Source organism: Eschscholzia californica, unplaced genomic scaffold (genome assembly GCF_041429995.1).
Source record: "Eschscholzia californica isolate CP2 unplaced genomic scaffold, dmEscCali1.0.p SCAF_3, whole genome shotgun sequence".
Taxonomy (NCBI): Eukaryota; Viridiplantae; Streptophyta; class Magnoliopsida; order Ranunculales; family Papaveraceae; genus Eschscholzia; species Eschscholzia californica.
The window spans coordinates 58258893-58280793 of NW_028238420.1; the positions used below are offsets into that span (position 1 = coordinate 58258893).

Genomic DNA, 21901 nt, shown 5'->3' on the forward strand with positions numbered 1-21901 from the left:
TTAATCAGATTATTCGATGAGTACTTGATTTTCTACTCGATCCAGCAGAAACTTTAGATTCTCATGACTATTCCAACCAACCCGGGGCCCTTGAATATGGCACGGGCGAAAAGAGAGACTTTATTTATCTTCGATTTTAGTATAGGTTTTTTTTTACATGTTAATGATCATGATTGTTGTTGTGATGTATAGGCGTGTAAACACAAGATGAAGATGGTGACTAAAAGTTTGAAGGCCCCTCTTAAATTAAGTCCATTGAGCTAGAGAGAGGAGAGAACATGAGTGAGAGAAAGGACTGTCAAATTCAGAAAGATGACATAAACAAACGTAAAGAGTAAGTTCTGGAGAAACAAAAAACACCAAAAGGTGAAGTGAGTGGACTTGACAAACAACTAAAACAAGTAATAAGGGAGCAAAAAGTCAATTGGTTATAAACTGTGGACCTTTTCGTGTATACGTTAGGCTCCGCGAATATCCAGATGTTCATACGAGATTTCTGAAGTCCGTCCAGAAAAAACTTTCTACCTTATACGCCTCTGAGAGAGAGAGAGAGAGAGAGATGCAGGCAGTGGTTGTAAACCCTTCATACTTTAGGGCACAACAAACCCTAGAAGCCTCATGTTCAAGTTCTAGGTTTCCTCTCCGTTCCTCCTCCCACAAGGTACTATTTCTATTTCCTTATTAACTAATAACTACCTCTGATTCATACGAACTTAAAAATTTCATCATCTCTTCCAAACACTTGGATCGTTCTCAAATTTGCAGAATTCAAGATTTCGTAGAACCCAGATTTCACTAAGAGGAAGCAGTTTTCTTGGTCAAAGCTATTCATTTCCTACTTCGCTGTGTACTCGCCGAGGCATTAGAACATATGAACGGGGTAATAACCTGATTCTTATTATGTAGTTTTTGTTTGTGGGTAGTAGGATTTTAGGAATTCATAATGATCAATTCTTTTATTTCCGTTTTTGGGCTCTTACTGTTTTGTGAATTGGTTGGTAATGATAGAGATTCAGGCAGATAATATGATTTTAAAAGATTCAAAATTCTCAAGCTACTTTATGATTGATTACATATTTTTGTGAATCCTTGAAGTATAAAGGGTACTCATAACTAGTCAAGATTATCACATTGGGGAGGAATTACAAAAAATAAAAGAAGTATATAGGAAGATTGTCCTAGATTAGCTTGATTATGCATAAAAGAATTTGGGAACTTACCAATAAAATTGCAAGAGAATTCTACGACTTGCACTTATTGTGTTCTACCAACTTTAAGTAGGGATTGTTTTACCATTGAGGCATTGAATCCAGCTGCTGCAACTCATATTTGATAAATGAATAAGCACCTTTTGTAACGGTGGTACATAATCGGTGCTCTCTATCATAACGGTCTATCCTAATTAGTGATGTTCTAGACAACCTATCGTTGTCTTGAATTGCTTGCTTGGTCTAGGAAAGCTACTATTTTCTAATTTTATGATAATTTTTTTTTTTTTAAGATAGATATCAATTTGGATGTCTAATATGATTTGCTTGGAATTAATATGTCCGCCTTTTTCTCTTTTTTCAGTAATCAGGGCTGTTGCAACTCCAGATTCAGCAGTTGAATTGCCTCTAACTGCAGAAAATGTCGAGTCGGTGTTAGATGAAGTGCGCCCATATCTCATGTCCGATGGCGGTAATGTGGCATTACACGAGATTGACGGAAATATTGTCAGGTTGAAGCTACAAGGAGCATGTGGGTCTTGCCCGAGTTCTGTAATGACTATGAAGATGGGCATTGAACGCCGTTTGATGGAAAAGATTCCAGAAATAGTTGCCGTTGAACCAGTTGAGGATAAAGAGACCGGCCTTGAACTAAATGAAGAAAATATAGAGAAGGTAACCTTGATTTACCAGAGCCTTTGATTTTTTTTTCAATCTATATATTGGATGTTTTATACTTCGCTTCCTTGACATGTTTAAAAATGCCAACCAAGTGTCTGGTTCTTCTATATAGTAGTACATAATCTCATGGCATGGTCGTTTAGGGTAGCTGACGTCTAGTGAAATGATGTGTTTTATTGCTGGATGTGTTACATTTTTTTATGTAGTTTTTGGTGTCAGTGGCCATAAGCATAGTAACCTAGGTGCTCTTCTGAGACTAAGCAAGGTTTCGTTTTGTTTTCATCATCCTTCACTGCTTCACCTTCTGGTCTCTGTTTGGTTGTGTCGGATTGACTCTTCTGGATTTTCCTCTGGCCCATCTTGAGTAAACCTTGATACTGGTTGATGAAGATGTTGTTTGTTTGAGATTGTCTCTGGATTTACTTTGCTTGATGTTTGTCTTAGACAAAACATTACATACTAAGATGTGCTGCTGTAGGGATGGAAAAAATATGAGTAACTCCATGTGTTCAGTTTTAATCGTGGCGATTTACTGATTTACGACACAATTCAGCATCCTCTCTAGAAGTCATTATCTTGCAGTTCACTTGACTCGTCGAAAGAGGACCATCAAAATTATGCAGTTTCAGCGAGGTCAAAATACTGTTCTTTAATGTCGAGATCTCTACCTCACTGATCTTCTGCACTTTTCAGGTTCTGGAGGAGATAAGGCCATATCTAATAGGAACTGGTGGTGGAGGCCTAGAGCTAGTTGCAATTGAGGAGCCAATTGTGAAAATACGGATACTAGGACCAGCAGCAGGGGTGATGACTGTCCGAGTAGCAGTAACACAGAAGTTAAGAGAGAAAATTCCAGTCATTGCAGCAGTACAACTCCTTTGAGTGCTTCTCTGCTAAGTTGATTCTTGACGCATGCACCACTAAACGACCAAAAGTCCTGTGTAGAACTGATATTTCTATGATATATATGAGGTGTATTAATGTGTTGTACAGTTAAATTTATGTTTCGTCGAATAATGGGTGAATTAAGTTATGAAAATCTGTCAATTGAAGCCCACATGATGCCATAATTCGAGTCTTCCTGTTTTAAAAAAAATTGGCAAAATTCAAAGGCAGACAAAGTATATGTTCTTGATCAATTGCAAGTTTTATTGGATGTACTACTTCCAGGTTCAGAGATGAGGACTAGTCATGTTCAAATAAAGATCTTCCCAAATAGCTATACAACCTAGAAATTCAACCCAGTAGTTAGACAAGTTTTTCTGGGTTGTTCATTTAAAACAGTTGTTCAACGACCTAGCTCTTGATAGAAAGTTGTTATTGCTTTCTCTCTTGACCGGCACTACTATTTTTTCTGCATTGACAATTCTCGAATGCCACTGACTTAGATGGAGCCACTTTACTCACCTTTAGTAGATCATTACACAACTTATAAACTTTATCGAGTTTTCAGTTGTACTAGTTTGTCTCCAACCTGAACTTTGATATGTTTCAAAGGTTCTCCAAAAGTCATTACAAAGCATTGATAGTCTGAGTTGATTAAACACTAAAACATCTTGATTTAAGGCATCTCGAGTCTTCAAAAGTTATTTATCATTCTTTTAATGTCATCCCTAGAGCCTAAAAGCCTATCTAATCTACCACTTATTTATACGTAAATTCAATAAATCTTGGATTTTCATTTCTATAGAATCAGAACCTGACTTCGGACTGTGAAGTAAGCGTTCAACCAGTGGACCAAGAAACCCTAGACATCATAATACTAACTTGTGTAAAGGTGGATTCACCCTTTCTACATCATGACATCCCCATGTGGAGTTCTCTTTTCAATATTCTTACATTTCCCCATTATTTTAAAAATGTCACCTCTTTTCGTAATGTCCTAGAAAACCTTACTTTACCGTTACATTATAATATTTTACATGTAACAGTAAACCCAAATGGAAAAACAGTTATAACGCCGTCATATAACACCTTTATTTGGACATTGATTGATGAATTGAAGGGTGAACTCTTTTACAAAATATAGAAAGAGAAACTCAAAATTAAGAGATGCAATTGCCAACGACAGGTCAATCCGGTAGCGCCGACGGCGGCGGCAGGCTATTACCACCCACCACCACCACCACCACTACCAGCACCTACACATCCATTCCGATCTCCATTAGCGACGTAATTTCTCGATCTTATTACAACTTTTCATCTTTCCTTTCTCTTCGACGTCCATGGCCTGAATTCATTGCCACAGACGTATTCGACCGTCCTGATTCATTATCAAACGCAGGTGAAAGAATCCGAAAAAACGCTAACTATTTCCGATTAAACTACGGCATCTTAATCTTCACCATCACATTCATTTACCTAATCGGAACCCCTGTTTCTTTAATATTCGTCTCAGCGATCTTTGCACTTTGGTTACTACTTTATGTATTTCGTGAAGATCCATTGTTTTTTATGAATAATTATCTTAGCGATCGAACGATTCTGGTAGGGTTGATATTGGTATCAGTGATTACTCTCTGGTTGACAGGGATCGTTGAGAATCTGATCGTCGGTGTTGGGATTGGGCTGATAATTTCCGCCGTTCATGGCGGTCTTAGAAACCCTGATGGGTTGTTCTTGAATGAGGACGACGCTGCTTCTAGTGGGTTGATCGGATCTACTTCCCATTCTAATCGGAGAATCGGGTGATTCTTACTTTAACTCGTCAAAATAACGATCAGTTTTTGTGAAGGCTGTTTTCTTTTTTTTTTTGTAATTTAAAGTGCGATTTTAGGTTTTTGATAAATCTCCTATTGTTGGTTGGCTAACCAAAATGGTCAATACCAAAGAATGTATTGGATTGTTTGATTATTGTTTTTTTTTATTGTGTGTGAAAGCTGAGTGAATTAAGGGTTTTGGTCTGTTTTTCGCTTGCTTAATTCTATATTGTTTTTGCCTCAATGTAATGTAATTCAAATTTCAATGTATCCATATAAGTCTTTTGATATTCATAAAAAAAAAAAAAAAAAAAAGTCTTTCGATTTGTCTATATTATATCGAAATGTTGAGTTGGTTTTCTCTCTCTTGCTTGCATGGGATTTAGGAAATCATTTAATGAAGGGAAATTTGGCCAAAACTCCCTAAAAAATTTGAGTTTTGGTTAAAAATGATTTATCAACTTTTTGTAGGCTTCAACTCCCTATGGCATTTTTGTAAATAATCTAATATAGGAAAAAGACGAAACTGACCTTATTGCAAACGAGAGTTCAAACCAGTTTGCAAAGCTCTGTAAGACAAATCAAATTGTAAAGTAGTGCAAACTAGTTTGCAAAGCTCTGCAAATCAGATTGCAAATTGTGTGCAAAGTCATTGCAAGGCAAACCAGATTGCAAAGCGATGCAAACGGGATTGCAAAGCTCTGCAAACCAGTTTGCAAAGCTCTTAAACCAGATTGCAAAGCAGTGCAAACCAGTTTGCAAAGCTCTGTAAATCAGATTGCAAAAGCTCTTTTCTCAAGAGTTGATCGACTAAAGTGGAAATAAGAAGACTCTCACCTTTACTTATCCAAGCTTTTCTTTTAGTCGGTCCCTGTCCTGAAGCCCAACAACATTATTTATACTCTCATAATCTCAATTCAAATAACCAAATATTCCACTTCTCTGGTATTCGAACCCGAGACCTCCTGAGATTTCTAGAGTTTTTGTTAATACCTTGGAACCACTTGGACTACCAACTGTTGACTAAATCTTCAATTTTGCATTCATAATTGTAGTTGTTATCTCTTAGAAAATGGGTTGCCTTCCCCGAGAATAATTCAAATTGGTAACAACTTCATAACTTATTTTGCTTAAAAGAATATTTGTCTTCAATAGAATAATTGTAACGGGTGACAATCTAATACTAACTTTTTACCATATTAATATGTTTCAACTTTCCATATTAATATGTTTGTGTTATAAATAAAGATCCCGAGTTATTATTGCTCATGTATCAACGCCCAACAATTCCTCAACAAAAAAAAAAACGCACAACAATTAAAAAGACATTGACAATATGAAATGTTGTTTTAGTTTCAAAGGAAGAAAAGAAATAGTCAAGAGAGACTTCCTACACTCGTAAGACGGGACATTTTATTTCAAATCAAATTGCCGTATTGCTAACGGATCTGATGTAAAAAAGAAAAAGAAAAAAAGAAAGGTGTGGCTAAATCTATTTTGGCCAAACAAAATTTATCCCAACAAGTTTTGGCCCAATTTCTCTCAAACAAATAACCTAAAATAAGTGATTCTTGTGTTCTTGTTGCATCCAATTGGAGAAGGCATCAAGGGTTTTTTCATCCGATCTATAATGCTTCTGAGTAAGAATTAACAACCAAGGTGGACATTCGAGGTAAAAAACTAACAAATCTTTACACTACAATTATGGTGAATATTCATGTGGAACAACTTAAATTTTAAGTGTTTGTAGGAATGACTAAGAAGGGAATTGCATTGATAGCTAGTTACCTTGGACGCTTGTTGTCGATGGATAGATATACGGCTACTCAAACACGGTTGAACTTTGCTCGAGTTTGCGTGGAGGTCAGTAGACATCAAGAATTAGTCGATTGCATTCCCATTCGTGTAAATGATACAAAAGAGATATCAATCAAGGTTGAGTACCTCTGGAAACCCTCAAAATGCTCTAAATGTGGAGCTTTTGGTCATCTGAGCAAAGACTGTCCAACACCTGTTTGTGAATTTGCCCAAGAGACAATGCGTAGTGAGAGCACAATGCAACACCCGTCAGCAGGAACTGGTAACTCTACTGAACTCAATGATGCAGCAAATGATACACACATGGAGGAGGTACAAGAGGGAACTGTGGTGGTCCACGATCATGTTAGAAAGATGCACAAGTTCGGTGAGGTGGAAATTCTCAAGAAACAAAACACTAACACCACATTGACTGCTAACGGTAAGCAAGGCGAGGTCCGAGCTTCATTACTAACGTCCCAACGACAACAAGCCATTGCTAGGAGTGAGGGGGCGTCTCTTATCAGGTCTGCCCAAGATGAAGAATGGTCTGTGGTTACTCGTAGGAGGGGAAAGAGTCCAGTAAAGGGACTAGTTATTAGCAGTATACCCGAGAGCAAGAACCAAGGTCAGGATAGGGGTCAAGCAGCAAAGAGGCAATGTTTGCATAATGATGTGACACGAAAATGTCACATTTAGAGAGCCTAACTTAGACTAATTAGTCATTTTCGAGTGTTATCAATAATATTTTATGTGTTTTTCTTGTTTAGGTACCATATTTGGAGCTAAACATGGAATCGGAATAAAGGGGGCGAATTATCACTATCATTTCATGTGCCCAAAATGAGAGAAAAAGACTTCAAGCAAATCATATGAGAAGAGGAGTCAAAGACGAGCCCAACGGTGAAAACGGAAGTCAATTCCGAGTTCGGACGTGGAAGTTGTGAAAGAAAGAAGTCGAGGTTCGGTCTTAAAACAAGGATTCTATGAAGGCACCCTCCTTTGGTTATAATTCTAGAAGGCACCCTCTTGATTTCCAAGTGAAGTCTAAAACCCAAGCCCAAAGAAGATGAAAGAAGGAAGGGATTTTGGAGGCACCCAATGGACTCAAGTTTGAGTCAAAGTCAAGGTTGACTAAGTCTAGGGTTTGAGTCAAAGACACTATTCATCTTCTTCTTCATTCATCATTCTAACATACACAAGTTTTGATACCAAGTAAGAGAGAGAGAGAAAGAGGCAAGAGGCTAGGGTTTGGTGTTCTTCAAGTGCAAGAGTTTGGTTAAAGAGAGCAAGAGAGAAGAAGAGGGAGCCGGCCAAGCTTGGCCGGCCATCACCTAGGCCGGCCTAAGCTTGGCCGGAACAAGAGTAGCACGGGAGCTGCTACACGGGAGCTGCTACACGGGACAGAGCTGCTGCTCGGGAAGCTTCCCGAGCTCGGGAGGAAGCTTCCAGCAGCAGCAGCACGCGCGGACAGCAAGGAAGCAGCTGCAAATCGCGATGCTCGGGCTGCAACTCGGACTTTACTCACGGACGCGGCTGCAGCTCGGACAAGCTCGGAACAGCAGCTACCGTCTCGGGTATAGCACGGGACGGCCTAGGGACAGTAGCTATTGGCCCGGATCTAAGTGTGTTGGCCGGATTTCATGGTTTTTGGCCGAATTTCATGTCTTTCTTTGGCCGGATTTTCATGGTGTTCCGGCAACTTTCTTGGCCGGAAACCTTGGGGCTTTTACTCCCCATGTCCTTGGCTAACTTCCCATGTGATTTGATTTGATTTTGGGTAAGAAATCTTTAGAGAGAGAAAGCTTGATGAAGCTTTAATGGAGTTTGTGTTCTAAATGGAGAAGATGATGGTGGGTGCTATGGGGAATCTGATTTTTACTCGGGGACACCCAAAGTTCACTATTAAAGGGAAATCCAGAAAATTGCTACGGGGAGATCGACTACACTTAGAGACTCATTTTTCTCGACGAACCTAGCCTCGAGCCACATCGAAAAAAGGGGGATTTCTCATCATCTTCTTTTCATTTATTACTTATTCACCATGTTAGCTAAATCAAGTGTGTCGATTATATGAGATGAAATGTGATGAATTTGTGATTATGTTTGATATGATTTGATGTTTTGATTATGAATTGATGTTCATTTGATTCGATTATCGTTTTGATCGTATTTCATGTGTCTTGTCAAGCACTTCGCATAGTTAGGCGACTAGACGACATTTTCGACGACTCGGGATTAACCGATTTAGGACGTTTGTTTGACTAAGTATGACCTTCGGATATACGTAGTCCTTATAGACACCACCTTAGGAGTCGAACATCGATTGTATTTGACACATTAAATCAGACAATACATAGTTGTAGATTATCATTATAGATTCCCGGACTTCGATACATGAACTCTCGTATTCGGATACTCTTGAAGCATGATTTGAATGTGATGATTGACTTATTATTTGTTTACATGTGAGTTTAATTGTCTTCGTCTAGTTTTATAAACTAGAAGCCTTGATCGTAATCGTCTATTGACACGAACTTTGATAATGCGTACTTAGTTTGATAATCGATGCTTAGTGACGTTTGATCGATTATACTTAGTTTGACGTATTATGCTTATTAGTGTCATACTTGTTCATTCTCAATTCATTAGATGGTGTGTGTAAGTTTGATAGTCGATGCTTAGTGACGTTTGATCGGTTATGCTTAGTTAGACACATGATGCTTAGGATTGTCAATGCGGGTGAAGTTAATTACACTTTCATGTGAATAGATACATAGTATTTGTCACTGTCGATCTTGTGGATCGAAGTAACCGTCTCAATTAACTTTTACCCGAATCAACTCTTACCGTCTCCCGACTCTTGTTCCTCCGAACTCTTCTCTCGAATCTCTCTCGCCCGTTTACTTTTATCGTTTAATTAGTTTATTTCTTCTCTTATTACTTATTCAATCTAAAACCCCCATTTATCTTTGTTTCCTTTCCTTTTTAGTTTAAGTTAGCTTTTAATATCTATACCGAGGGATAAGACCCTTCGATGTCCAAATTGCCTTCCTATCCTTGGATCGATCCCGGCTTTGCCGGATTACTACTTGATACCTCCGCTTGGGTGTGTAACCTTTTCGGGTGCATCACATAACTCATTGAGTGAAGAGCAGCAACATAATGCAAATGTTCAAATGATAGAGTTCCCAGAGAAACCAAGTTTACGTAATGATGCAACATGTAAAATGGGGGGATCAACTAGTGAAAGTGAATCCGGTGAGGAATACCAGCAAATTAAGAAACAAGACAATGGGTGCAGTTGGGGTGAACCCATGGGTTACCGATTCGACTAAGAGAGGGAGTTCTAAAGACTCTAAAGTATACGGTTCTCGGGCCACCGAAGAGATGAAGACAAAAGGCCGGAAATCACCTAAAGTTTTAAATGGTTAGTGTTGGTTGTTGGAACCTCCGAGGTTTGAATGACGATAGGAAAATCATGGAAGTCCGAGACCTCATACGCATACAAAAACTGAGTTTATGTGGCATAGTAGAGACAAAGGTTAAAAACAGAAATAAGGTACGAGTTCAGCACCGCATTAATCCTTTCTGGTCTTTCTTGGACAATAGTGATGGAGGGGATGATGGGAGAATATGGCTAATGTGGGACCCCTTAGTGCTCTCGGTTTCTCAAGTCTATGTATCAACCCAAATGTTAGTGGTACGGGTTGAGTGGAACGTTAAAGTGTTTATGATTGCCGTTGTATATGGTCATACTTTCTTGGCAGGTCGGACCATACTATGGGCTGAAATTGAAGATTTAACTACACGATTTGACATACCATGGCTGGTCATGGGGGACTTCAACTCCATACTTTTTGCTGATGATAAAATAGGTGGGGATGAGGTACGACCGATACACTACACAGATTTCTATACGTGCACTCAGAATGCACATCTCTTTGATTGCCCGTATACAGGATATAGGTATACATGGACTAATTCACGAGCGGGTACTCAAAACATAATTTCAAAGTTGGACAGGTGTCTTATGAATATTGAATTACTTGGTCTGTTTCCTGGTGTAAAAGCTGAATTTTGTCCTCCTGGATGGTCTGATCACACTCCTATGGTGGTGAACCTCGAGGAGATTAAGCAAACTGGAAAACGCCCCTTTAAATTTTTTAATTGTTGGCTAGAGGAGCCAGGTTTTATTGACATGGTTAGTGAAGCTTGGTCGTTGCAGGTGGAAGGCAACCCTATGCACCAATTAGTGAAAAAGCTTAAGGCAGTAAAAAATAGAATCATCTAATGGAGAGGTTCGAGATTCGCAAATATGCCTAATCAAGTTGAATCGGCAAAGACACATATGTATGAATGCCAAAATAGGTTGTTTGCAGATCCGATGAATACAGAGTTACGACGAATTGAGAGAGAGGCAGTCCAAATATATTCTTCCAAAATGTCAACGGAGATCTCTATGAAAAAACAGCAAGCACGTATTAAATGGCTAAACTTGGATGACCAAAACTCTCGCTTCTTTCACAATACAGTAAAGGAACGACGAGCCAGGAATAACATCACCAAAATCAAAGATGATGATGGTATAGAGATCACGGATGCAGCAACCATTCCTGAAGTGTTTGTGGACTACTATAAAGGTCTACTAGGCACGGTTGAACCGAATGTGGAGGAGGATGAAACTTTAGCAGATTTCGAATTTTCTAATACTCTTGAACAGAATTCAGCTAATATTCTTGAAGGACAGGTCACAAGTGATGAGATTACAGCAGCTCTTTCAGCTATAGGCTCGGAAAAAGCGCCTGGACCAGATGGCTTTTCATCTTTATTCTTCAAAGCATGCTGGCCGGTGGTGGGTACTGACTTCATAAGGGCAGTACAATGTTTCTTTCGTTCGGGACAACTACTTAGAGAGGTGAATTCCACACTTATATCTCTTATTCCAAAAATCTCTAACCCTTCCTCTCTCAGTGATTTCAGGCCCATTTCGTGTTGTAATGTCATCTACAAATGCATCACAAAGATTCTTGCGAACAGGCTTAAAATGTTTGCATCCGAACTGGTTAGTGAGAACCAATCGGCTTTTATGTCGGGACGACTGATTCAAGACAATATCATGTTGGCACACGAATTAGTACGCGATTATGGTAGAGCTCGAGGCCTTGATAGATGTACCGTGAAGATAGATCTTCGGAAGACATATGATACAGTCCGTTGGTCTGCTCTTTTTAAAGTATTGCAGAAATTTGGTTTGTCGAATCGCTTTATAGGTTGGATCAAGGAATGCGTGTCCACTCCCCGGTTCTCGATAATGATTAACGGCGGCGCTCATGGTTATTTCGAGGGAAGGAAAGGTTTACGACAGGGCTGCCCACTTTCACCCTATTTATTTGTCATGGTAATGGAGGTATGCTCTACTATTATTATGCAGGAACACCTACAGGGTCGTTTAAAACTTCATCCCAAGTGCAAAGACCCAGTAGTTACTCATCTCTGCTTCGCCGATGACCTCATGGTGTTTATGCGCGGTGATGTAGGCTCAGCCCATGTACTAAATGTGGCAATCAGCAAGTTATACAAAGGTACTGAACTAGCAGTGAATGTAGGAAAAAGTTCAATTTTCTGTGCTGGAATGAGTAATGAGCAGAAAGAGGTTATTAGACAAGTTCTCGGCTTCCAGATTGGTGAATTACCTATACGATATCTTGGGTTACCATTGCTTGCCTCCCGATTATCATATAGAGACTGCATTCCGTTAATTAACCAGATTCAGAGGAGAGTGCAATCTTGGAAGATACGTTTTCTCTCTTACGCCGGTCTACTCGTCCTTATTCAGACAGTTTTGGGCAGCATGATAGTGTTCTGGTGTTCTGTTTTTGTACTCCCAAAACGAGTCTTCAAAGAGATCAACCAAATTTTTAACGGATTTTTGTGGAGAGGGCTCGAAGAAGGAAGTAATAGGCCAGCCGTTAAATGGCTTGACGTTTGTTTACCTAAAGAAGGGGGAGGGTTGGGGATTCTTGATATTGAAACTATAAACCAAGCTATGAACCTCCGACATGTGTGGGATCTCATTAGTGATAAGAAGACACTTTGGGTTCGTTGGGTACAGAGGAACTTGATCCGTAGAAAAAAAATTTGGACCATGAACGTCCCATCTAGTTGCTCTTGGTGTTGGAGGCGTATATTGGGCAGTAGGGATCACGCTAGGGAGATGGTTAAATACTTAATTCATGATGGCAGCAACACTTATTTCTGGAGAGATGTATGGCACCCCTTGGGTTCACTAACTGAGTATTTTGCTGAACTCCATCAGGTTGCTACTAACCTGAGAGAAGATGCTCTAGTATTCGACTTTCTTATACAAGGAGAATGGGTATACCAAGCCAATGTGGGTCAGTCCCTAAGTGAGATTTTCGGGGCTCTACCGAATGTGGAAGTGGGGGGTGTGGGAAATGACAGTGTGGTTTGGAAAATTACTACCTCAGGGGAGTTTACGGTAAAAGATACATACAATTGCCTTCGTCGTAAAGTGAATAAGGTGCCATGGGCGAAATTAGTATGGTGCAAAGAGGGCATCCCGAAGTTCTCATTCATAGCCTGGATTGCTCTAAAACGCGGGCTCAAAACAAAGGTGAAACTGCGGTCTTGGGGTCTTCCAATTGATGAATTGTGTCCATTTTGTCAGGATTCGTCGGAGACGGACGAGCATATCTTTTTTCAATGCAGGTTCTCCCTTAGCATCTGGACTGAATTGTTACAGATGTTAGGCATTAACCGTAATCATACTGGTAATTGGACAGAGGAAATAAATTGGTGCGTTGACTCATTTCAAGGGAGCTCGATGCTTGGATGATTGGGTTGTCTAGTCTTCACAGCATACATTTATAATATTTGGATTGAGAGGAACAATCGGGTCTTCCGAAGAGAGCCACGACCAAGTCAGGTAGTTCTTCAAGAGATCATTAGTGGAGTTCGAATTAAGGTAATGTCATGGAAGGGTATGATAGCTGAGTCAGGAGAAGCAAGACAACTGTTAATTCGATGGAATCTTGATCTACCACTAATCAGGAAGCAGCCGAAGACATGCAAATGGCAACCCCCGATTGCCGGATGTGTTATGATAAATACGGATGGATCGTTCGACGGGGAGTCAGGTGGGTATGGTGCCATAGTGCGAGACTCGAATGGGGACATCATAGTAGCAGCAGCTGCTAGAACAACAAGAGAGTCCGTTTTGTTACATGAACTGCAAGGTATTAAACTAGGACTTCAATTGGCACGAAAATTTGGCAGGAACCGAGTATGTATAGCTGCTGATTCTACATTAAGTGTTTCAATTCTAACAAATATAGCGACGCAACCACCATGGCAGGTGAATAGACTATACCGTGAGATTAAAGCACTATGGACAAATTTTGAGGATTGTTCGATCAAACATGTCTACCTAGAAACAAATCAGGCAGCTGATTTCCTTTCGAAATTGCGACCGTTGACGGGGATTATTGAGATGCCACCAATAGCACTCCAAGAAGAACTAAAAAAGATACTGGATGAGGATAAACGAGGTGTTATTAGAATTAGACATTCTTAATTGATTAATAAGTTCAAGCATTGTATTTAGCTCAATAAGCTGTGTTAGTTTCTTTTTAGTTTTCCTCCTTTCTTGTAAGGGTCGGGCCCATTAACCCGTTGACAATTTCAAATAAAAAGACTAAAAGAAAAATAAAATGTGTGCCTCTTCAAATTGGAAGAAAGAGAACAACAAATTTTTAGCACGTAAGTCTTTATATCTTTCATTTTTTTTTTCTTCCTTTTCTTTACAAGAGGGGTTTACTTAAATATGAACTCACATGTTGTGCTTTATCTTCAGAATCCTTCTATTGAACATTGACAAAATCAAGGTGGAGATTTGAGTTCTATTTTTTTTTTTATTTGGTGAATTAGTGAAGACACTGCTCCATACTTATGGTTATTCTGCACAAAGAGATGAGAAAGGGCAAGAGATTTTCAGTGTTTAGGAAACATATTTTACAAAATTTTCTTTTCTAGGGTATTAGAAACCAGCTTTGTTTCTTTTGAGTAAATATCTCTAAATTAGCTTTTGTCACTGAATTTCACAATTTTTTAGTTCCATCTCTTTAGGGGTTTATCTGTTTACTTTATTTAATTTTTGTCGGAGTGATTAAGAAGGTTTTCTTAGTTTTATCTTATGATATAGAGAAACTAAAGAAATTGCAATGAAGAAAATAAAATGACGCACAACTTATTTGTTCCAATCTCCAATCGATTTAATATCCAGAATTGGAGGTTGAGGTCTCGCTCTAAAATTCATTTAATTGTTCTTGCCAATTTTATCTTTTTGAAATTCTAATTTCTTTGTCTATTAAAATTTGCAGATTTTAGTAACAATTGAAGAATTAAATCCGGAGAAATTGCTGAAGAGTATCTGATAACAATTGTTACAAATTTTGTATTTTTTATAATTTTTTAAATTGTATAATGATAGTAAGCAATTCAGTTTTTTTTTTTTTTCTGAAAATAGCAATTCAATTTTCTTTTTTTGAAAATAGCAATTCTAATACGGGTTAATTCCGTTTTGGCCCCCGATTTGTGACCAACTGGCCGTTTTGGCCCCCATAAGTGTCCGGCAGTTCGTTTTGGCCCCAAAAAATTCCTAAATGGCCCCAAATTTTTTCAACCTCCCAATTTTACCCCCATGGCATTTCTGTAATTATCTTTTTTTTCTTTTTCTTTGTCCACCTCATCTAACAATCACCACATCACCTGTCCACCTCACCCTTCTTCTCCGGCGAAAGGTTGCCGGCCGGAATAAAAAATTCCGGCCGGCCACCTTTACCCAAAAAAAAAAAAAAAATTTTTTTTCTTCATCTTCTTCATTTCTCTCTCTTCTTCATCTCCTTCTTTCTCTCTCTTCTTCATCTCCTTCTTTCTCTCTCTTCTTCTTCTTTATCTCTCTTCTTCTTCTTTCTCTCTTCTTCCTCTTTCTCTCTAACCCCTCTCTCTTCTCTCTCTATAACTCCGGCGAAGGGGCGGAGCCCCTTCGCCGGAGAACCAGACCTTGAAGGTCTGGTTGTAGAACCAGACCTTCAAGGTCTGGTTTCTACAACCAGATCTCGGTCTGGTTTCCAACCAGACCGAGTCTGGTTCTACAACCAGACCTTGAAGGTCTGGTTTCTACAACCAGACCTTGAAGGTCTGGTTCTCCGGCGAAGGGGCTCCGCCCCTTCGCCGGAGTTATAGAGAGAGAAGAGAGAGGGGTTAGAGAGAAAGAGGAAGAAGAGAGAAAGAAGAAGAAGAGAGATAAAGAAGAAGAAGAGAGATAAAGAAGAAGAAGAGAGATAAAGAAGAAGAAGAGAGAGAAAGAAGGAGATGAAGAAGAGAGAGAAATGAAGAAGATGAAGGAAATTTATTTATTTATTTTTTTTTTGGGTAAAGGTGGCCGGCCGGAATTTTTTATTCCGGCCGGCAACCTTTCGCCGGAGAAGAAGGGTGAGGTGGACAGGTGATGTGGTGATTGTTAGATGAGGTGGACAAAGAAAAAGAAAAAAAAGATAATTACAGAAATGCCATGGGGGTAAAATTGGGAGGTTGAAAAAATTTGGGGCCATTTAGGAATTTTTTGGGGCCAAAACGAACTGCCGGACACTTATGGGGGCCAAAACGGAATTAACCCTTCTAATACTTAGGTGATTTTTTAGATTGTACACTATTTTTAATGATTCAACTTACTCGAAGGTCTTTTAGTAACCGTAGGATTCTAAACAGAAGCGTCTGTGTCGTTGGCACGGGTTATGCCTAGTCCAATTCTAAATCTTGAATTTTTTTCTTTCTGGAAGACGACTACGATTTACATACGTCGTGATATTCGAACATAGATGTGATAAGCTCGATAACTGCCCACTCAAACACTAACAAGACCGGGCCTATAGCCGCCCACTCAAACACTAACACAAAATTAGCCCCAAAATTTAATGTTTGTAATGTTTTTGAGAATTATTTCTATTTTAGCTCTTAGGGGAACTTTTAGAAGAGTTGATTTTTTTTTTTTTTTAATCATTTTTGAAATTAAATTTGAAATTAAATCGAACTGTCAGACACTCACATGAGCTAAAACGACGAGTTTGTCACAAATTAGGAGTCAAAACAGAATTAACCTATATTTTATATGTTAATTTAGAGGAAATATGTTTTTTTTTTCGTATTTGCATTACGTTACTAAAATTAAATTACTTTTATTTTTTCATTTCTATTATTGCGTATTTAAATTTTATAAAGTTATTTTATTTTTTAATTTTGTATAACTCATTTTTTAAACTTTGGATTTATATTAAAAATATAAATAAAAACTCGTTACAATTAGAGTTAGAGTTATAAAAAGAAGGGTTTTTTGAGTTTACCCCCTCTACACTAATTAGTAATCGAGTTTACCCCCTTCAGTAATGAAGACCGGGCCTATAACCGCCCACTCAAACACTAACAAGACCGGGCCTATACGTCGTGATATTCGAATATGATCGACCGACAACCTTCGTCGGAGAAGATAATGAGGTAACGAGATAAATGAAGGGGAGGAAAGAGGTAATGAAACGAAAGAGATACGGAGAGGTGAGGAGACTTTAATGTTTGTAATGTTTTTGAGAATTATTTCTATTTTAGCTCTTAGGGGAACTTTTAGAAAAGTTGATTTTTTTTTATTTTTGAAATTAAATTTGAAATTAAATCGAACTGTCAGACACTCACATGAGCTAAAACGACGAGTTTGTCACAAATTAGGAGTCAAAACAAAATTAACCTATATTTTATATGTTAATTTAGAGGAAATATGTTTTTTTTCGTATTTGCATTACGTTACTAAAATTAAATTACTTTTACTTTTTCATTTCTATTATTGCGTATTTAAATTTTATAAAGTTATTTTATTTTTTAATTTTGTATAACTCATTTTTTAAACTTTGGATTTATATTAAAAATATAAATAAAAACTCGTTACAATTAGAGTTAGAGTTATAAAAAGAAGGGTTTTTTTTAGTTTACCCCCTCTACACTAATTACTAATCGAGTTTACCCCCTTCAGTAATAGGTAATTGAGTTTACCCCCTTGAATTTAGAATTTTTGTCAAAATTACTAAGGACATGTTTGGCATGAGATAATAAAATCATAAATTAAATAATTTACAAACAAAATGAATCTTTACTAATTGTATTCGCGATCAAATTAAACAATAAAGTAAGGTAGAATAACCACTACGAAGCATATTGAAGAATAATTGCTCTTAGTAGTCACAATTATTCCACGTAAGCCAAACACAACTTTTGCATTTTTATTAAAAATAGTAAATTTAAGGGGGTAAGCTCAATTACCCATCATTGAGGTGGGTAAACTCAATTACCAATTAGTGGCGAGGGGGTAAGCTCAAAAAACCATAAAAAGAACGGCAAATGTTAAAACTAGCGATGTTAGTTAGTTTGTTAGATAATAACTTCGACTAATTGATATTAATGGTCAAAGTTAGTCCATGTTTCTTTAGCAGAACAAAAATAATAATAAGACACTCCCCTGTACGTTACAGGAGGTATTTATCTGTGCGTCTGTCGCAAAATAATCCAATTCTAAATCTTGAATTTTTTTCTTTTTGGAAGACGACTACGATTTACATACGTCGTGATATTTGGCATTTGATACAACATAGATGTGATAAGCTCGATAACCGGCCACTCAAACACTAACAAGACCAGGCCTATAGTCGCCCACTCAAACACTAACACAAAGAGAAGTCGACAGCGGCAGGGGAGACACTAGAATAAGAGATCGACAGTAGGGGCCGTTCTTTTCTCAAGAGTTGATCGACTAAAGTGGAAATAAGAAGACTCTCACCTTTACTTATCTAAGCTTTTCTTTTAGTCGGTCCATGTCCTGAAGCCCAACAACATTATTTATACTCTCATAATCTCAATTTAAATAACCAAATATTCCACCTTCTCTGGTATTCGAACCTGAGACCTCCTGGGATTTCTAGAGTTTATGTCAACACCTTGGAACCACTTGGACTACCAACTGTTGACTAAATCTTCAATTTTGCATTCATAATTGTAGTTGTTATCTCTTAGAAAATGGGTTGCCTTCCCCGAGAATAATTCAAATTGGTAACCACTTCATAACTTATTTTGCTTAAAAGAATATTTGTCTTCAATAGAATAATTGTAACGGGTGACAATCTAATACTAACTTTTTACCATATTAATATGTTTCAACTTTCCATATTAATATGTTTGTGTTAGAAATAAAGATCCGGAGTTATTATTGCTCATGTATCAACGCACAACAATTCCTCAACAAAACAAAAAAAAAACGCACAACAATTAAAAAGACATTGACAATATAAAATGTTGTTTTAGTTTCAAAGGAAGAAAAGAAATAGTCAAGAGAGACTTCTTACACTCGTAAGACGGGACATTTTATTTCAAATCAAATTGTCGTATTGCTAACGGAGCTGATGTAAAAAAGAAAAAGAAAAAAAGAAAGGTGTGGCTAAATCTATTTTGGCCGAACAAAATTTATCCCAATAAGTTTTGGCCCAGTTTCTCTAAAACAAATAACCTAAAATAAGTGATTCTTGTGTTCTTGTTGCATCCAATTGGAGAAGGCATCAAGGGTTTTTTCATCCGATCTATAATGCTTCTGAGTAAATCCAAGTAAAGTTTCCCAAGTGAAATCTGGATAAACTCTTGGATTTTCCTTGTTAATTAATTCCTTGGGTGGTGTTACCAACTTATCTTTCCTAGGGCACAAAAAGAAAGCCATTGATCTCCTTGTCTTTTCATTGTTCACTATTGCTCTGTGTAAACAACTCTTGTACCTTCCATTTGATAATGCCTGAAAATAATCAAACAAATTAATCCAAAATCACTCTCTATTTAAACCCATATTCTCGTTAAAGAAGCAAGCTTAAATAAATCAAATGTTTACACAAAATAGAAGTAAAGAAAGAACAACTTTTTGTAATCGACAAAAAATACTTCAAAAAAGTGGTAAACTATGTTTACTACTGAAGTAACCTTTTGATCAAACCCACTTTCTATCATTTCGTAAACTGACTAAAAGAGTAAGACCAAAATTGAAATAGAAGCCATCTACTTTCCTTAATAAACAAAATTATTAAGTCGAGTATGCAACAAGCGGTTGCAAATTTACCCCTTGTTTTAAACCATTTTGATTTTTAAGAAAAAGCCAAAAGAACAAATGACAAATATAAGTAAAAGGCAACTACTTTTAGCAACAGAGGAAATACTTTGTGTTTTAGTTGCATATGCAACCATTAGTTTGCAAATATGCCCCATATTTCAAATCAAACCCATATTTTCTTTAAAGAAACTGCCAAAAGAACCAAAAATGTTATCAGAATGTAAATCGAAGCCAGCTACATATGTAATAGATAAATAAAACCCAGGTTGGGAAAAAGGAAAAATTGTGTTTACAAGCGGAATAACTTTCTTAATATAGATTTAGATTTTTTTAGAAATAAAACAATATCATATTTTATGTTTTTTTTCTTAATAATTTTCTTAATATAGATATTTATGAAGATATAGAATCAGAATATGCAATTTAAAATCATTCCATTATTAGAGTATTTTATATTCATTGATCAAGGAAAAATAATAACAGCTTTAAAATATTTATTCAGAAATGGATCATAGCATAGGATTTATCATATAGACCTTAGTTTTTATTTGAAGAATTAACTAGGTAAAAAGATATCTAATTTTCCATTCAAAAGTGTCATTTTACGTTGTTTACCACCTTTCCTTATGTACTTATTATTAATTGCACACACAACAAGGAGTTGGAAAATTGGTGAACTAAGTTTTTTGAAGATTGACAATTTTATTTAAGCAAAATATATTGAAATTGGAAAAGATGATTTAGTCTATACGCACTAATTAACTGAAACGTAAATTTAAAATTTCGTGCTTTTTTTTTGCTCACTCTGTTTTGTTTTTTGAGTATTATATTACATCTTTGTCATTCTTTTCTCTCAACTAGAAATGAACCTTAATTAATCACAAAATTAAGTACATACCATGAAAGTGTCCCCGATATTAACAACGAATGCTTGGGGATTAGTTTTGATCACTTGCCATTGATTATCAACAAAAACTTGTAAACCACCAACTTGATCTTGATGAAGAAGAGTTAATGCAGTTGGATCACAATGAGGACCAGTTCCTAATGTTAATTCAGGATTTTGACATGGTGGGTAATTGTTAAGCCTCATTATTGATTCATTATCCTCAAAAAATTCCTTAAAATGTTTTCTTCCCACTCCAAGACTTACTCCAATCAACTCCATGACTTTAAGTGCCAAAGTACCCATAGATTCACAGTAATCTTGATAAACCCTCCTAGCAATCAAAAGCACAATGAAAGATTCAATTAAGAAAGAGCCATGGTTTAATGAGCTCAATTTTAGACATTATTGTGTACGTTTGAGCTAATCTGCATTGGGAGAATATGTGAGAATAGTCACAGGAGAAGGGTGATCTACTAACTAAGAATATAATGTCTAAGTCGTCTCCACTCAATATCAATTGATTTTGAGATGGATAACCACAAACTTAACGGAATATTCTCACATTTGTCGTATCACGTGAAGATCTACCACTATTAAAACATTTTTCGTTTTGAAAAGATTTAACCATGAAGAAGTACTTAACATAGTAAAAGCAAGTGATATATTCTTACCCGAACTCGCGATAATTTTCACCAAGAACTCCAAGTAAATGATCTTGAACAGTGGGTTGATCAAGATTAGGTGAATAAGGAAATGAGAGGGTCTCTTTCCAAGGAAGTTTAGATGAAAATCTGCCAGTAAAACTACTAGCATAACCAAAACTTTCACCTGGTTTTCTTTGAGCTCTCTGTTTTTCCATTGATGGCATATCAAAGAAGAATTTCATAAAATGATGAGCATCTTCAATGAGATTAGGATCAACTCCATGATTAACTATGAGAAAAAACCCATGTTTTTCACAAGCTTCACCAATTAATTTTAAAGCTTTCATGGAAGAATCAGGATCTCCTGAAAAAAACCCACCTAAATCAATCAAAGGAACATTGAGTTCTGGTGCAAAAGAAGATGGCTTTTCTTCATCTGGCCATACAAATTGTTGGGGTATGCTCATTTGTTTTCCATGAAGTGCATAAAAATGTAAGGTCTTTTCATCTTTTGTAATACACTCAATACTCATTGTTATTGTGAAGACAAATAGGTTGAGAAAGAAAGATATAGAGGATAGTGAGACTAGTAGAGAAAGAACACAAAATAGGAGTTTGGGCTTTAATTCACAAGATCTTGACTCTTTAATTTCTCATGGAAGAGACACATTGACATGTAAGAGAGGGTGACAATTCAAAGGTCATACAAATGTACTTATAGCCTTCACAAAAATCTTTTTGAGATAATTCACAATACAAAAGTAGAATGTAAA

At 37.1% G+C, this 21901-nt stretch overlaps 5 protein-coding genes across 5 annotated transcripts; 4 read left to right on the plus strand and 1 right to left on the minus strand.

Moving 5' to 3' along the window:
* Nucleotides 1-274: 274 nt before the first annotated feature.
* Nucleotides 275-2946, plus strand: NFU2 (NIFU-like protein 2). Its single transcript, XM_086666251.1, has 4 exons — nt 275-661; nt 766-880; nt 1573-1883; nt 2583-2946. Exons 1-4 carry the CDS (start codon nt 560-562, stop codon nt 2769-2771), a joined length of 717 nt encoding a protein of 238 aa, XP_086522377.1. The 5' UTR covers nt 275-559; the 3' UTR covers nt 2772-2946.
* Nucleotides 2947-3853: 907 nt separating this feature from the next.
* LOC147552443 (PRA1 family protein G2-like) lies at nt 3854-4920 on the plus strand. The gene has a single exon (XM_086672185.1). The coding sequence runs from the start codon at nt 3942-3944 to the stop codon at nt 4578-4580; it is 639 nt and encodes a 212-aa protein (XP_086528311.1). The 5' UTR covers nt 3854-3941; the 3' UTR covers nt 4581-4920.
* A 1420-nt stretch (nt 4921-6340) lies between these two features.
* LOC147552444 (uncharacterized) lies at nt 6341-10679 on the plus strand. The gene is made up of 2 exons (XM_086668633.1): nt 6341-7046; nt 10156-10679. The coding sequence occupies exons 1-2, from the start codon at nt 6341-6343 to the stop codon at nt 10677-10679; spliced, it is 1230 nt and encodes a 409-aa protein (XP_086524759.1).
* A 2697-nt stretch (nt 10680-13376) lies between these two features.
* LOC147552445 (uncharacterized) lies at nt 13377-13982 on the plus strand. Its single transcript, XM_086668634.1, has one exon. The coding sequence runs from the start codon at nt 13377-13379 to the stop codon at nt 13980-13982; it is 606 nt and encodes a 201-aa protein (XP_086524760.1).
* Nucleotides 13983-18845: 4863 nt separating this feature from the next.
* On the minus strand, nt 18846-21831 carry LOC147552446 (gibberellin 20 oxidase 2-like). The gene is made up of 3 exons (XM_086666253.1): nt 21156-21831; nt 20494-20815; nt 18846-19286 (listed from the first exon to the last, which is right to left on the minus strand). The coding sequence occupies exons 1-3, from the start codon at nt 21659-21661 to the stop codon at nt 19011-19013; spliced, it is 1104 nt and encodes a 367-aa protein (XP_086522379.1). The 5' UTR covers nt 21662-21831; the 3' UTR covers nt 18846-19010.
* Nucleotides 21832-21901: the final 70 nt, after the last annotated feature.

Coding starts and splice junctions, on each gene's coding strand:
- LOC147552445 (XM_086668634.1), top strand. CDS start 13,377: ATGTCATGGAAGGGTATGATAGCTGAGTCAGGAGAAGCAAGACAACTG.
- LOC147552443 (XM_086672185.1), top strand. CDS start 3,942: ATGCAATTGCCAACGACAGGTCAATCCGGTAGCGCCGACGGCGGCGGC.
- NFU2 (XM_086666251.1), top strand. CDS start 560: ATGCAGGCAGTGGTTGTAAACCCTTCATACTTTAGGGCACAACAAACC. Junction 662..765: donor TCCGTTCCTCCTCCCACAAG/GTACTATTTCTA, acceptor TCAAATTTGCAG/AATTCAAGATTTCGTAGAAC. Junction 881..1,572: donor CATTAGAACATATGAACGGG/GTAATAACCTGA, acceptor CTCTTTTTTCAG/TAATCAGGGCTGTTGCAACT.
- LOC147552446 (XM_086666253.1), bottom strand. CDS start 21,661: ATGAGTATTGAGTGTATTACAAAAGATGAAAAGACCTTACATTTTTAT. Junction 20,816..21,155: donor GAAAATTATCGCGAGTTCGG/GTAAGAATATAT, acceptor TTTGATTGCTAG/GAGGGTTTATCAAGATTACT. Junction 19,287..20,493: donor ATATCGGGGACACTTTCATG/GTATGTACTTAA, acceptor GATTATTTTCAG/GCATTATCAAATGGAAGGTA.
- LOC147552444 (XM_086668633.1), top strand. CDS start 6,341: ATGACTAAGAAGGGAATTGCATTGATAGCTAGTTACCTTGGACGCTTG. Junction 7,047..10,155: donor TCAAGCAGCAAAGAGGCAAT/GTTTGCATAATG, acceptor CTTTCTTGGCAG/GTCGGACCATACTATGGGCT.